The sequence below is a fragment of the Phascolarctos cinereus genome, unplaced genomic scaffold (genome assembly GCF_003287225.1).
Source record: "Phascolarctos cinereus isolate Bilbo 61053 unplaced genomic scaffold, phaCin_HiC Scaffold_726;HRSCAF=1367, whole genome shotgun sequence".
Lineage (NCBI taxonomy): Eukaryota > Metazoa > Chordata > Mammalia > Diprotodontia > Phascolarctidae > Phascolarctos > Phascolarctos cinereus.
The window spans coordinates 271,022,405-271,037,841 of NW_027556098.1; the positions used below are offsets into that span (position 1 = coordinate 271,022,405).

Below are 15,437 nucleotides of genomic sequence, written 5' to 3' on the forward strand. Positions count from 1 at the left end.
CCTAAATGTTTATTGACTAACTGACTCAGGTACCTTTCAGCTCTGAGATTTACTGATTCTGTGGAGAGACACTAGAGAGCTATAGCCCTAGTTTCACTGAACTTTATGAAGCATCAACTGTCAAAATCTGGTGCCCTGCCAAATAATATCCCATAGGGACTCTTAAAAGATAACCCAGTTCTAAGATTCTGTCTTCTTTGAGCAGCCTCCAGATACCAGTGACATTTTAGAAAATTCTGTTATCAAATGAAAAACATTGCTACACCTCATATTGTTAACATCTTTATTTTAAAATGTGTCCTTTAAAGGCTTCTGGGAGCTATAGATATAACCATAATCTTGGAAAAAATCCAAATTTCCTTGGTTTCAGGGGATAAAATAGATTATTATTTTTCTTAGTGACTACTTGCAAGTGAGTTGACCGAGTATGCCAAGTTATCTTCAAAACAAAACAAAACCCCCAAAACTCAGCAATCATAGAATACAATGTATTAAACCACATCTTAAGATCACATCAGTAAAACCGGAAATTCCCAGATCAGATGAATCAGATCTTTATCTTTAGCTCCACATAAAGAACCAAATTTGAATGAATGAAGTTAAACCTTTGCTTCTTATTAAAATATATGAAGCATAGGGTTATAGAACTGGAAGGAACCTTAGAGGTTATCTCATCTAACTCTTGTTTTTAACAGATGAAGAAATTAGAGCCTGGAAAAATTAAAGGAGTTACCTGTAGTCATACAGCTAGACTTGTTATGGTGAACATGGGATTTTAACCCTGATCTTCTGATTTCAACTCTAATGCTCTTTATTTTCCTTGTGTTTTGGTGACTTGTTTGACTTGTTTTCTTATGTCTGCTTTAGGGTATATTATCTAGCTTATGCTTGTAGTTTACAAATGAGGGTAGAACATTCAGAAAAGTTCACTTGAAAGATGAATTATTTTCCTTTCTCTTGGGTTAGTTTTGTTGAGGGAAAACATACATTCAAAAATGTTTTAATTAAGATTCTGATCCTTCAGGTTTTTGAATTATATTGTAACTTGGGTTTAAGAGTTTCTGTAGTTGTTTCCATTTCTGTTTTTTTGATCAATCTAAATGAAACTCAAATTTAGTATCACAACATTCTCTTGGCAGTTGGAGATTTCATCTTGGTATAAAACAGATGCTTGGTAAAATTAGGGCACTGCCCAATGGAATGGGAGAAATTCTGAATAAATGAGCCTTTGCAAGGATATAGTATATTGACAGTGAGTAGGTAGGATTTATTTTGGGTAGAGTTCATGGTGTAAGTTGTGGCTGAGATCTTCCCGTTTGACCACAGAGCAATCTCCTCCTATCTTCCCCAGCTTTTGCTTTGAGTTAGTCAGTCAGTCAATGAACTTTTATTAGGTGCCTGCCAATCATTGTGTTATACAGTGGGGAATACAAAAAAGGGCAAAAGAAACCCCAAAATAAATAATCAGTCCCTACCCTCAAAAAATTTACAATCTTGTGGGGAATGACTGTTCCATACTTTGTTCCAGCATCTATACTTTGTTTTTGACCTCTGCTGACAATTTCAACATTTGATCTGTTTTCTTTACACTAAGGATTCTTAACCTGGGAGCTGCAAACTTCCTTCCAGTGACCTTGTGGATAATTTCAGGGGATATATGAACTTGGATGGGGGAAAAAAATTACATCTTTACTTTCATTAACCTTTGATTTTATTTGTAATCCCATGCATTCCATTTTGTACGTTTAAAAATCATTATTCTGAGAAGGGGGTCATAGGCTTCACCAGTCTACCAGAAGTGTCCATGACACAAAAAAAGGTTAAAGACTCCTGTTCTAAACTGATTTTTTCCCTTTACTTGCTTCCTTTAGATTACCTGTTGTTTGTAGTCGACTATTTTGCCTCACTTCTAGGAACAAGAATAATTTTTTAAAAATCCATTAAAGATTAAGTGTTTAATATTTTAAAAAAAAGACATTTCAAAGGTGGTTACAAAAGCACATATAGGTCATGTGCTGGAGCTTGATTCACTATACCAAATGCTCACTCTTACTTTATGTATCACCGTTGTATGCATGAACTTTGCAAAAAAAAAAAAAAGTAATTATGTTTATTTAAGTACTTATCAAAGATCATAAAATCATGGTAGTAAAATTGGAAGGGACTTTAGTGCTCGCCCAGCCTTACTTCCTTATTTTACAGATGAGGAAACTGAGAGATGTTAAATGACTTAATGAAGGTCACAGTAGTTTTGTGAGCAGTATTTCATACACAAATGCATTTAATTTTTACCACTTTTGGGGTTTAGGTGGGTCAAACTATTTTCCATGACTTTTCAGCCATAGGTATCCTTTTTGACTTAGTTTAGAGAGGGGAGTCACCTTTCTTTCTTTCTTTCTTTCTTTCTTTCTTTCTTTCTTTCTTTCTTTCTTTCTTTCTTTCTTTCTTTCTTTTTTCTTTCTTTCTTTCTTTCTTTTTTCTTTCTTTCTTCTTTCTTTCTTTCTTTCTTTCTTTCTTCTTTCTTTCTTTCTTTCTTTCTTTCTTTCTTTCTTTCTTTCTTTCTTTCTTTCTTTCTTTCTTTTTTTCTTCTTTTCTTCTAGTAATGATAAAATACTGTAGTTCCCTTTTTCAGGTTCCAGAATTTTAGTTGTTGACAGTTTCAGGTGAGAAGAGAGATGTCCTAGGTTTTCTTTTTCTCCCACCTTTCTCATTTGTAGCTGGTGGAAAACCCAAGAGTGATGTGGCTCATGTTTCAATCAATACTCACTTCTCATGAATTTAGTTGGATTTATGTTGGGAGTGGAATGGGATGGGGTGGAAGGGCACAAAACTTCCAAGTGAGGAGAAGGGGTAACTAATTCCTGTCAAGTTTACCTCATCTTTCTAGGGTCTTAGAAAGAGTGCCTGACCTCAGTTCAAGAAGACTTGAGTTCAGATATGGCCTCAGCTGCTTACTACTTATGTGACCTGGGAAAGCCAGTTCAAAAAGGAGCAAAATGACATCACTGTATTGGGGTCAAGGTACAGTGTGTTCAGCTATGGCTGATCAGACCACTATGAGCTCAGAAGGCTCCACCACAGATTGGGCACAAAATAGTCCATATAAACATTTGGAGTGGCGATGTGTCTGTGTGGGGAAGTTACTTACTCTGTCTTCCTCAGTTTTCCATCAGCAAAATGGAGATAATAGTAGCACCAACCTCAGAAGGTTGTTTTGAAGATCAAATAAGATAATGTGAGGGGGCAGCTAGGTGGCGCAGTGGATAGAGCACTGGCCCTGGATTCAGGAGGACCTGAATTCAAATGTGACCTCAGACACATAACACTTTCTAGCTGTGTGACCCTCAGCAAGTCACTTAACCTCATTGCCTAACCCCTCCCCACCCCCCAAACGATAACGTGTAAAGTGCTTTTCTTTTTAAGTGCTAGCTGTCATTATACATGTGTCAAGTAAGGAGTCTCTAAGTCAGTTCAGGCCTGGATGATAAGTTTTTGCTACATTATCAGAAGAAACTCAGGTAAGCCACAGCATAGAATCAGTAAAAATATTTGATTGCATTTGAAAAAGAAATTTAAGACATTATAGTCCTTTTCAGTGCTGGTTCTCTAAATAAGTGCTCTGTCTTTGAGGCTCATGCCCTAGTTGAAAGGTTTTATGTCTCAGTGTGTTCTGTCTTGCACTGTAATACAGTGAGCATGTACTATTACTTAGAGATAACTAAGTGGTTCAGAGGTTGGAGTGCTAGACTTGGAGTCAAGAAGACCTGAATTCAAATCCTGCCTTTGACACTTATTGATTGTGTAGTTTTAGGCAAGTCACTTAACCTTGGTCTTCATCAGTTTCCTCATTTGTAAAATGGAGTTAATAATAGCACCTACCCCACAGGGTGCTGTGAAGATCAGATTAGATAATTGGAAAGCACTTTAAAGTCTACATAAATGCCAGCTACTGCTGTTTGAAAGAAACATAATTAACAATTTTGTGTTCGATTCTGTTTTTCCTTGGTCATCTTCATGAATTTTTGTCATGATCATTGAAATAAGTGAAAATTGGACATCTGGAAAGATGAGGGGTAATTTAAAAATTGACTGTTGAATTTGAATGATCAAAAGTTGAATGATAACCCAGTGTGAGTTCTTGAAATAATAAGAGGAATACCAGAGATTTAAGTAGAGATTTGAAGAAAAAAGTTTCAAAACTGAGTAATGTTAATGGAATAATTAAGATTTTTCAGATAAAGTTTAATTGTACTGTGAAGGTTGGAGGAGAAACTACTAAAATGAATGACGTAATTCTAACATGATTCTACTGAAGTAAATGAGTTTGTGTGGATTTTTTTTTGTAAACAGTAAAAAAGGGTGATGGTGTGGGTTGAGTTTTGGGTGATACAAGTTAGAAACAGAATAAATTGAGAAGTTTTATTAGTTGTTAAATTTGATAAAGTTTCATAATTGATCTACAGAAACTAAAATCATGAGGAATAGTTAGATTTTTGGCATTGAAAAGAGCAGATACTATTTTTTTTTACATAAAGTGCATTCCACAGAATTAAATGTTAGATTCATCTCTCAATCTAAAACAATATCCTGAATGGTCTTTAGCAGATTGGAATTTTTAGAAGTGACTGGTATTACCAAGTGTACGTATTGTAAAATATATTATAAATATTTGATTTAGATAGATTTCCTTTTACTGTGCCTCAGGTGGCCTAATATTTTGGTTTTAAATCCAGTCTTGTCTAAAAACCCATGACAAGAAATTGCTCTTTCTGGTGTAGAAGTATCTCCCAAATCATCTTTTATTTTATTATTTCTTACTATGTGCTTTTCCTTCTTTTTATTTGAACAATTTAGCTTTTCCCTTTCACCATATTTTCTCATCTTCTCTCAGCTCCAGCTAATCCATTTAACTCTTTAAACTCAATTTTGAGCTTTTGGTCAGAAAGCTTGATAAAAATCTAGTAAGTTAACAAATCGTTCTCTAGAGTCAGTAGCAGGAAATGAGTTACCTTACTGAGTTAACATATTTTTCGGGAGTCACCCTGTTAGTGAGTTAGAATCACTTATGCTTACTGCTTTTCCTGAAGTAGACTATTACATGTTAGAGCTTATCTGGGCTAATTTGTGACAAGAAAACAATTCAGCAACCACTTCTGTATTTTCTGCATTACTATACGTATGAAATTTAACTGTCAAAGTGTTTAAAAGCCTGTTCCTGGCTCCATTGATTTTGATTCTGACTCACAAATGTTACCTTAATTTCCTCAACTGTAAAAGGGGGATAATAACAATATTTACTTTATAGGGTTGTTGTGAGGATCAAATGAAAGGTAATGTGCTTAGCGAAGTGCCTAGCACATAATAGGTGCGCTCTCTCTCTCTCTATATATATATATTTTTATATATATATATATATATATATATATGAGATTATTCCCTTTCTCTACCTCTCTAACATCCTCATTGATATTGGGGGGGAATATTTGTTTTACATATTTTCAAAATTAGAATTCACACAAATTTTTATGTATCTTTTACATTTAATCTGTCCCAGAGAATTTCATTAGTTCAAATGGATGTGAATCTATTAAAATTACTTTAAATTTTCCAAGGTTAATGATATCACTAATCATGATGTTGATGATTATGGAATCACATATATCAACTTAATTGGTTTCTGAGCACTTTATTAGCTCTTGTGACATAGGCAGAAAGGAAAACATGATCTTCAATTAATAGAACAGTTTTTTAAAAGGAAGTTTTCTTCTCCCCACATAAATATTAGGTTGATTAAAGTTATGTCTGTATTGTATAATTAAAATTGACTGGGGACCATACTTCATTTCACTTTGGGGCACATAATAAATAATTGTTCATAGAGGAAAAGTTTTTTCAGCCTCATTTTCTGTAGGTTTTTGTCAAATTATTTCAACCTATCTTAACAGACTGCAGGCTTCGACATACATTGGTTCATCCCTTTAATTTTGCACATCCTTCAAAAATTTAGGACCTAAGTCCTGGAGTGCCAGGACCTAGTTCCAGCTGAGCAGCAAAGGAGGTCTGAACTATTATTTCCACTTAGCAAGGAAAGCTCAACACTAACTTTTTGTTTACCCCTACTCCCACAATCATTAGACATTCCTTCTTCTTGGTTCACTATCCCACTCACCAAAACATCCTTTCCAAATGATTTCATCCCTCAAACCTTCAATGGCTCCTCAGCTATCAACTGGAACTTTGCTTCATATTTTACTTTAAAAAAAAGAAAAGGAGGCTATTTGCTGAGAACTCTCTTTATCCCATTCTCGTCATATCATTTCACTCAGGTGCCTTCCACCACTACCTCTTCCTTCAACCCTGTCTCACAAGAGAAGATGACCCTTCTCTTTGCCAAGGTTTATGCTTCTCCATGCTCAACTAATTCCATTTCAGTACTCTCACTAATTTTCAATGTCTGCCTGTCTACTGCTTACTTCCTTACTGCTTACAAACTTGACCATGTTTCCCATATCCACAAAACACTCTCAATTGATCCATCTATTCCTGCTAATCATGTTCCCATATATAGCCTCCTTTTTGTTACTAACCTTTTTGAAGAGACCATCTATGATCAATGCTTCTTCCTCTCATCTTACTATCTTCTTAACTCTTTGCCATTTGACTTTCAATCTCATCATTCAACTAAAATTATTCTCTATAAAGGTATCAGTGATGTCTTAATTACCAAGTTTAATAGCCTTTTCTCAGTCCTCATCCATGTTGACCTCTCTGCAGCTTTTGACATTGTCCATGTTGACCTCTCTACAGCTTTTGACACTGTCAGTCACTGTCTTCTCTTTGATATTCTTTTCTCTCTGGATTTTCATGACACTACTCATTTGGTTCTCCTCCTACCTGTATGATATCTCATTCTTAGTCTCCTTTGCTGGATCTATCTTCATCCAGGTTATGCCCACACTGTGGTGGTTCTGTAGGACTCTATTCCTGTTCCCTTTTCTCTCTATATTGTTTCACTTGCTGATCTTATCAGCTCCTGTGGTTGAATTCAACTATCATCTCCATACAGATGTTTATCATTTATATTGTCCTTTCCTAACCTTTCCACGTCTAGTTTTATGTTATTACTTGCTAATTAAACATATTGAACTGAATGGCCTGTGGGCATTTTAAACTAACATGTTCAAAACTGAACTTGTTATCTTTTCCTGCAGACTTTTGCTTCTTAACCAATTTCCCTGTAACTGTGGAAGGCATTGCCATTCTCCCAGTCACTCAAGCTCTCAACTTAGAGATCATCCTTGACTCTTTACTCTTCTCTTCCTCCCACCCCCATTTCTAATCTGTTGCCAAGTCTTGTCCATTTTACCTTTCTGATATCTCTTGTATATGTCCCCTTCTTTCCTCTGACACTTATCTTATTCCTGGCCTGTTGCAAAGGCCTGCATGTTGGTCTCCCTGCCTCAAGTGTATTCCTGCTACAGTCTGTCTTCTACTTGGCTATCAATGTGACTACAGTCTATCTTCTACTTGGCTATCAACGTGATCTTGAAGCACAGATCCATTTCATTTTCCCTGCCCCAAATAAACTCCAGTTTCTCCTTGTAATCTCCAGGATCAAATATAAAACCTTGTTTGATGTTCAGAATCACTTATAACCTTCCCCTTCCTGCATCCCCACTTATCCAGTCTTTTTACACTTTCTTTTTCTCTACCCTCCCCACCTCCACAAGGTGATTGACCTCCTCACTGTTTCTCAGACAAAATACTACATCTCCTGATATTTTTGCTGGCTGTCTCCCATGAATAGAATTTTCTCCTTCTTCATCTCTGCCTTCCCTGGCTTCCCTCAGGTGCCAACTAACAACCCACCTTCTGCAAGAAGTGTTTCCTAATCCTACTCTTCTAGTGACTTCCCTTGGATTAACTCCAGTTTATGGTATATGTAGCTTATTTTTATATGCCTGTTTGTATATTATTTCCCCATTAGACTATGAGTGCCATTGAGAGCAGGGATGATGGTCTTTTGCTTTTCTTTGTATCCCCAGCACTTAGCACAATATTTGGCACATAGTAGGTACTTAGCAAATGTATATTGACTGACTTTGAAATGAAGTAATTGAAAAATGTTGATTTATAGCAGCTTTTTTTTTCTTTATTGGCTTCTAGAAAGATGAAGTCCTCCGTACATTCAGAAGAGGATGATTTTGTGCCAGAGCTCCATAGGAATGTTCATCCCCGTGAGCGGCCTGATTGGGAAGAAGCTCTTAGTGCAATGGTAAGACAATGTATTGTAGTGTGGAGTACTGAACTTTGAACCTGTATCTCCACATGGGTTTGATAACTACCTCTAACGTTTACTACATGTGTTACCATGGTCAAGACACTTAATGTCTCTAACTTTTTCTTTCCTCATCTGTAAAATTAAATTTCCCCATTACCATAAAGGATACTATGATTTTCTTGTTCACCTAGGCTTACAGCCTTGGTATCATCCTTGACTGCTTATTCTCATTCACCCCACATTTCCATTGTATTGTCAGATCTATTAACAGTGCTATTGATAAGATTCAGAAGAATCAAGCTACTGATATTTCCTCTTTGATTGTAAATTTTATCAACATTCCTTGATCTTCTTTAAATTATAGATATAAAGATAAATGCTATATCCTAAAAAAGTGAATCTTACTCTTGTAATCTTTTTAAAAAAATTAATTTATTTATTTTGAGTTTTCAGCATTCACTTCCATAAGCTTTCGAGTTCTAAATTTTTATTCCTCCCTCCCCATCTCTTTCCCCAAGACTGCATGTTATCTCATACAGGCTCTACATATACATTCCTATTAAACATTTTCACGTTAGTCGTGTTATAAAAAAGAATTAGAACCAATAGGATGCACCACAAGAAAGAAGAAACAAACAAAACAGAAGAAAAAAAGAAGAGAAAATAGTATGCTTCAATCTGCATTCAAACTCCATATTTCTTTCTCTTAATGTGGATAGCATTTTCCATTGTGAGTCTTTTGGAGCCTTGCATTGCTGAGAAGAGCTTAGCTTATCAAAGTTAGTCATCATACAATGTGGCTATTACTGTATACAACGTTCTCTTGTTCTGCTCACTTCACTGAGCATCAGTCCATACAAGTCTTTCCAGGTTTTTCTGAAGTCTACCTGGTTGCCATTTCTTATAGCACAATAGTATTCCATTCCTTGTAATCTTTTTTTGTTAAAATGTAATTCTAAGCAATGGCAGTGATCAATTACATGTCCAATAACACATCAGTGAATTTTAATTTCTTTTTTTTTTTTAGAAAAGTAGCATTATTTCTAGCAGTTCTGTTACTATTTGTGATGATATTTTGGGCATATTATATTTTCTAAGAACTTTCAGTGATAGTGTAGAGGAAATAGATGTAGATATTTATAGTCTATAGAATTAGGATATTGGGGAACAATAAAACACTGTAGAGTACAAAGAGGAAGATGAAAGGTCACTAAGAAGTGCAAAGAACTCAGGGTTACAGATGGATAGTGAATTTTTAAATTGGTAAATATATAGTTTAAAAATATAGTCAGTGTTTCTGACAAGTGGAAATCTGATCTTTTTTCTCCCTTCCTCTTGCAAAGCCTCTGAGGAGCTGCTAGGCCATAAGCAAGAGGGTTTCTGTGGAGCTTTTTTTTCACCCTTTGCCTTAAATTTGTTTGGAATGAATATTTTCTGAAATAAATTTTATTGATGCCTTTTATTTCACAGTAATTTCTAGATGCACCTTACTGCCCACTCAGTGAACACTACTTACAGCAAAGAAAAATCGTCAAATAAAATCAGCCAGCACCCTGACTATCTCAGAGAGGCCAGCGATGGCTCTCTAACTCCCTGCCTTGGCCCTTTTTATGCTCTTTTTCTTGGAGATCTCATAATTTCTTGTGGGTCCAAATATTATGTCTATAAAGATGACTTTCACATGAATATATCCAGTATTATTCCTTGTCTTGAGCCCAAATATCACATGACCAACTGGACACTGCTGTTTGACAGTTCCATAGGCATCTCCAGCTTAAAATGTCCTACATAATACTTGTCTCCAACCACAGTGCTTCTTTCCATTTACATTGTTATAGTCAATGTGTGCATTGTTTTCCTGATTTTGCTTACTTCACCTTCTATCATCTTATTCAGATCTTCCCATGATTTACCATATATCATGTTCATAAATTTCTTCCATTAGCCCTGTGTGTTACAGCTTGTTTAGCCATTCTCCAATCTATAGGCATCTACTTTGTTTCCAGGTTTTTGCTGTTATAAAAAGTTCTACTACACATGTTTTGCTGTATATTGGGCCTTTCTGCCCTTTTCTGAATTTTGGGGCCATATGTGATTATAGTAGGATCTCAAGGTCATTTGCTTAGCATAACAACAAATTACTTTTCAGTATGGTTGTACTGCTTCACAGTACATCTGCCTGTTTTCCTATAACCCCATCAATACTGTTTCCCAAACTTTTGCTATTTTTGCCATTTTTAATAGGTGTGAGTGGGAATTTCAAGATTCCCCCCTGCCCTCCCAGAGGTGTGTTTCTTTTATTATTAGTGATTGTCTTTATTATGCTTTGTAATTCTCCTTTTGAAGATTTTCCATGTCCTTTGACTCTTTTGGAGAATAGTTTTTGGTCATGTATGATTATTTTAGTTCCGTATATATCTTGGATATCAGACACTTAGCAGATATTTAATATAAAGATTCTTCATGCAACTGAGCACTTTCCTCATCCTATTCACACTGATTTTTGTTCCCGCAAAAGCTTTCCAATTTCATGTAATTGAAGTTATCTTTAGTGATTACTTTCATTCCTTCTTTGGTTAAGAATTGTTCCCCCAACCGTACTTGTGAAAGGTACATGATTTAATTCTCTTAGAATTTTTTTATGGTGTGACCTGTAATATCCAGATTGTATATCCAGTTAGCTTGCCAAAACTGTATTCTATCTTTTCTCTCTGTATATCATATATTTTATATTCTTACCAAACTGTACTCAAGTTTTTCTAGTAGTTTTCCTCAATGATTCTTTGTCAAGTAACTTATGTTTTCTGGCTCATTGAACAGAGTTCTTTTTTTCAGAGTTCAGTTTTTTTTCTGATACTTTTTACATAATCTGTTCCACTGTAATTGTACATTTTTAGAAAGGCAATAAGCAAATATTTTATATTATAATTTGAGATCAAGAAGTGTGATATACATTCCTAGTTTTCTACCCATTATTTTTCCTATAATTCTAGACATTTTGTTCTGTCATTGGTGATTGGTATGACCCTAAATGTGTATATTAATTTTGTAAATTAATTCATTTTTATCATATTCATATGGGCCTACTATGAGCACGCAATCATCTTTTATTTCTTTGAGAAGCATTTTGTAATTGTATCCATTTTAAGCGGCTTTGGTAGATTGACTCCCATATATTTTATATATTTTGTAGTTTCTTAAAAATGATACTTCTATTATATCCTCTTAAATTTTTTTATTGCCATATAGAAAGGCTGATAATTTTGAGGGGCTTATTTTGTGTCTGGCTGTCTTCCTGAAGTTATTGTCTCAATGAATTTCTTTGCTGATTCTCTGGAATTTGTAAAGAAAACCAGCTTGTTATTAGCAAGGATAGTTTTGTCTTCTTTATTTTTATTCTTTAAATTTCTTTCTCTGCTCTTATAGCTATGAATAGAATTTCTAGAACTGTTATAAGTAAAGACTTTGTTGGGAAGCTTCAGTATTTCTCCATTGCAAATAATTTTAGCTTTTAATTTTATATACTTTTCTATTATGTGTCAGCAGCTATTGATGATATGTAGTTTTGGTTGTTTTTATTTTTCATATAATGAATTATGTTAATTGCTTTCCTAATATTAAACCATTAATTGTATGAAAGAAATGGTGTTACAGTTTCCTGAAGGCAATTCAGGGAGCCCTTCTCCTTCTGCTGATTTCCTGGACCAACTTATCTCTTTGCATTACCTTTCAATAGATGCAGATGAATGAATTCTGGACATTGTGCATCTAAGTTCATGTCATGGTCTGGGCAATAAACATTTTTCATATGCCTTGTTTTTTTCCCATGTAGATGGTTCAGAAGGCTATGTAATGGTGTCATCTGCGAACAGGAGCCATTCATAAGGAATCCTTCTTCAATTTGACTTTTCTTCTGGATCCTCCTCCTGTAGAATGGCAAATGCCTTTGTCAAGAAAATCTTCTTGCTTTATACCTAATTCTTTCTGTCTTCTGTTTGTTGTCCAGGTTCCAGTTTCATCCTTAAATGCACTTGGGGATGACTTTGCTTAGTTAAGTCTTTTGCCAAGGTTTCTTTTATTTTAAGTTTTTTCTATTTATTAATATTTTATTTTTCCCAATTACATGTAAAGATAGTTTTCAACATTCACCTTTATAAGATTTTGAGTTCCAATTTTTTTCTCCCTCCCATCTTCCCCTTCCCCTCTCCAAAATGTCAAGTAATCTGATATAGGTTATTCATGTACAGACAGTCATATTAAACATATTTCCACATTATTCGTGTTGTGAAAGAAGAATCAGAAACATGACAAAAACCATGAGAAAGAAAAAAATAAGCAAAAAGTTAAAATAGTATGTTTTCGATCTGCATTCAAACTCCGTAGTTCTTTCTCTGGATTGGGTAGCATTTTCCAACATGAGCCTTTCGGAATTGTCTAAGATCATTGTATTGTTGAGAAGAGGTGAGTCTATCATATTTGATCATCACACAGTGTTGCTGTTACTGTGTACAATGTTCTGGTTCTGCTCACTTCACTCAGCATCAGTTCATGTGAGTCTTTACATACAGGTTTTTCTGAAATCTGCTTGCTCATCATTTCTTATAGCACAATAGTATTCCATTATATTTATGTACCACAAGTTGTTCAGCCATTCCCCAATTGATGAGCATCCCTTCAGTTTCCAATTCTTTGCCACCACAAAAACAGCTGCTATAAATATTTTTGTACACATGGGTCTTTTCCCCCTTTTTTATGATCTCCTCTTAATCCAGACTTAGTAATGGTATTGTTGGATCAAAGGGTATGTACAATTTGATAGTCCTTTGTGCATTGTTCCAAATTGCTTTCCAGAATGATTGGATCAGTTCACAACTCTGCCAACAATGCATTAGTGTCCCAATTTTCCCACATCTTCTCCAACATTTATCATTTTCTTTTTTGACATTAGCTAATCTCATAGGTATGAGGTGCTACCTCACAGTTGTTTTTAATTTGCATTTCTCTGATCAGTAGTGATATAGAGCATTTTTTTGTATGACTGTAGGTAACTTTAATTTGTTCTTTTGAAAACTGCCTGTTCATATCCTTTGACCATTTATCAATTGGGGAATGACTTCTCTATATATTTGAGAAATGAGGCCTTTATTAGAGACACTTGCAGAGATGGTTTCTTAACTTTCTGCTTTCCTTCTAATCTTGCTTGGTTACATTGTCTTTGAACAAAACCTTTTTAATTTAATGTAATAAAAATTATCCATTTTGCATTTCATAATGTTCTCTATCTCTTGTTTGGTCATAAATTCTTCCCTTCTTCATAGATCTGACAGATAAACTATTCCTTGCTCCCTGAATTTGCTTAAACCTTTATGTTTAAATCATGTACTCATTTTGACCTTATCTTGGTATAGGGTGGGAGAAGTTGGTCTATGTCTAGTTTCTGCCATACTGTTTTCCAGTTTTCCCAGCAGTTTTTGTCAGATAGTGAGTTCTTGTCCCAGAAACTGGAGTCTTTTGGTTTTATCAAACAGTAGATTACTATAGTCATTTACTACTGTGTCTTGTATGCCTGACTTATTCCACTGATCGACCACTTTATTTCTTAGCTAGTACCAAATAGTTTTGATGATTGATACTTTATAATATAGTTTTAGATCTAGTACAGCTAGTCTACCTTCCTTTGCATTTTAAAAAATTAACTCCCTTGATATTCTTGACCTTTTGTTCTACCAGATAAATTTTGTTATTTTTTCTAGCTCTATAAATTTTTTTTGCTAGTTTGATTGTTATGGCACTGAATAAGTAAAATAATTTAGGTAGAATTGTAATTTTTATTGTATTTGCTTAGCCTACCTGTGAGCAATTGATACATTTCCAATTTTTTAGATCTGACTTTATTTGTGTGAAAAGTGTTTTGTAATTGTATTCATATAGTTCCTGGGTTTATCTTGGCAGGTAGACTCCCAAATATTTATATTGTCTACAGTTATTTTAAGTGTAATTTCTCTTTCTATCTCTTCTTGCTGAGCTTTGTTGGTAATATATAGAAATGCTGGTGATTTATGTGGGTTTCTTTTATATCCTGCAAATTTGCTAAAGTTGTTAATTATTTCAAAGTAGTTTTTCAGTTGATTCTTTAGGATTCTCTAAGTATATAATCGTATCATCTTTAAAGAGTGATAGTTTTGTTTCCTCATTGTGAATTCAAATTTCAATTTCAAATTCAATTTCTTTTTCTTCTCTTATTGTTAAATAGCTAACATTTCTAGTACAATATTGCATAACAGTGGCGATAATGGGCATCCTTGTTTTACTCTTGATCTTATTGGGAAAGTTTCTAACTTATTCCCATTACATATAATGCTTGCAGATGGTTTTAGATAGATGCAACTTACCATTTCAAGTATAACTCCATTTATTTCTTTGCTCTTTAGTGTTTTTAATTGATGGGTACCGCATTTTGTCAGAAACTTTTTCTGCATCTGTTGAGATAATCATGTGATTTCTGTTAGTTTTGTTAGTTTTCTTACACTGAAGCAGCTCTGCATTCCTGCTATAAATCTCATCGGGTCACATTATCCTGGTGATAAGTTGCTGTAATTTCTTTGCCAATATTTTATTTAAAAATTTTGCATGAATATTCATTAAGAAAATTGGTCTATAATTTTCAATCTCTGTTTTGGCTCTTCTTGATTTAGGTATCAGCACTATATTTGTGTCAGAAAAAGAATTTGGTAGGACTCCTTCGCCTGTTTTTCCAAATAGTTTATATGGATTGGAATTAATTGTTCTTTAAATATTTGGTAGAATTCACTTATGAATCCATCTGGCTCTGGAGATTTTTTTCTTGAGGAGTTCATTGATGGTTGTTCAGTTTCTTTTTCTAAAATGGGGTTTTAAGTATTTTATTTCCTCTTCTGTTAATTTGAGCAATTCATATTTTTGCAAATATTCATCCATTTCACTTAGGTTGTCAGAGTTACTGGCATACAGTCGGGCAAAATAGCTCCTAATTATTGTTTTAATTTCCTCTTTGTTGGTGGTGAGCTCACCCTTTTTATTTTTGATATTGGTGTTTGATACTGGTTTTCTTCTTTCCTTTTTAATCAAGTAAACCAAAGTTTTATCTATTTTATTGTTTTTTCATAAAACTTACTCT

The 15,437-nt window shown here is 34.4% G+C and overlaps 1 protein-coding gene across 3 annotated transcripts in view; it reads left to right on the forward strand.

Moving 5' to 3' along the window:
• The window catches only part of ARHGAP32 (Rho GTPase activating protein 32), a 359,487-nt gene that overhangs the window by 111,743 nt on the left and 232,307 nt on the right, over nt 1-15,437 (forward strand). For all 3 annotated transcript variants that reach the window (XM_020963784.2, XM_020963787.2, XM_078147104.1), the window contains one exon: nt 8,167-8,275. In XM_020963784.2, coding sequence (XP_020819443.1) covers nt 8,171-8,275 — 105 coding nt within the window. In that variant the 5' untranslated portion in view covers nt 8,167-8,170. The remainder of the gene's footprint in view (nt 1-8,166; nt 8,276-15,437) is intronic.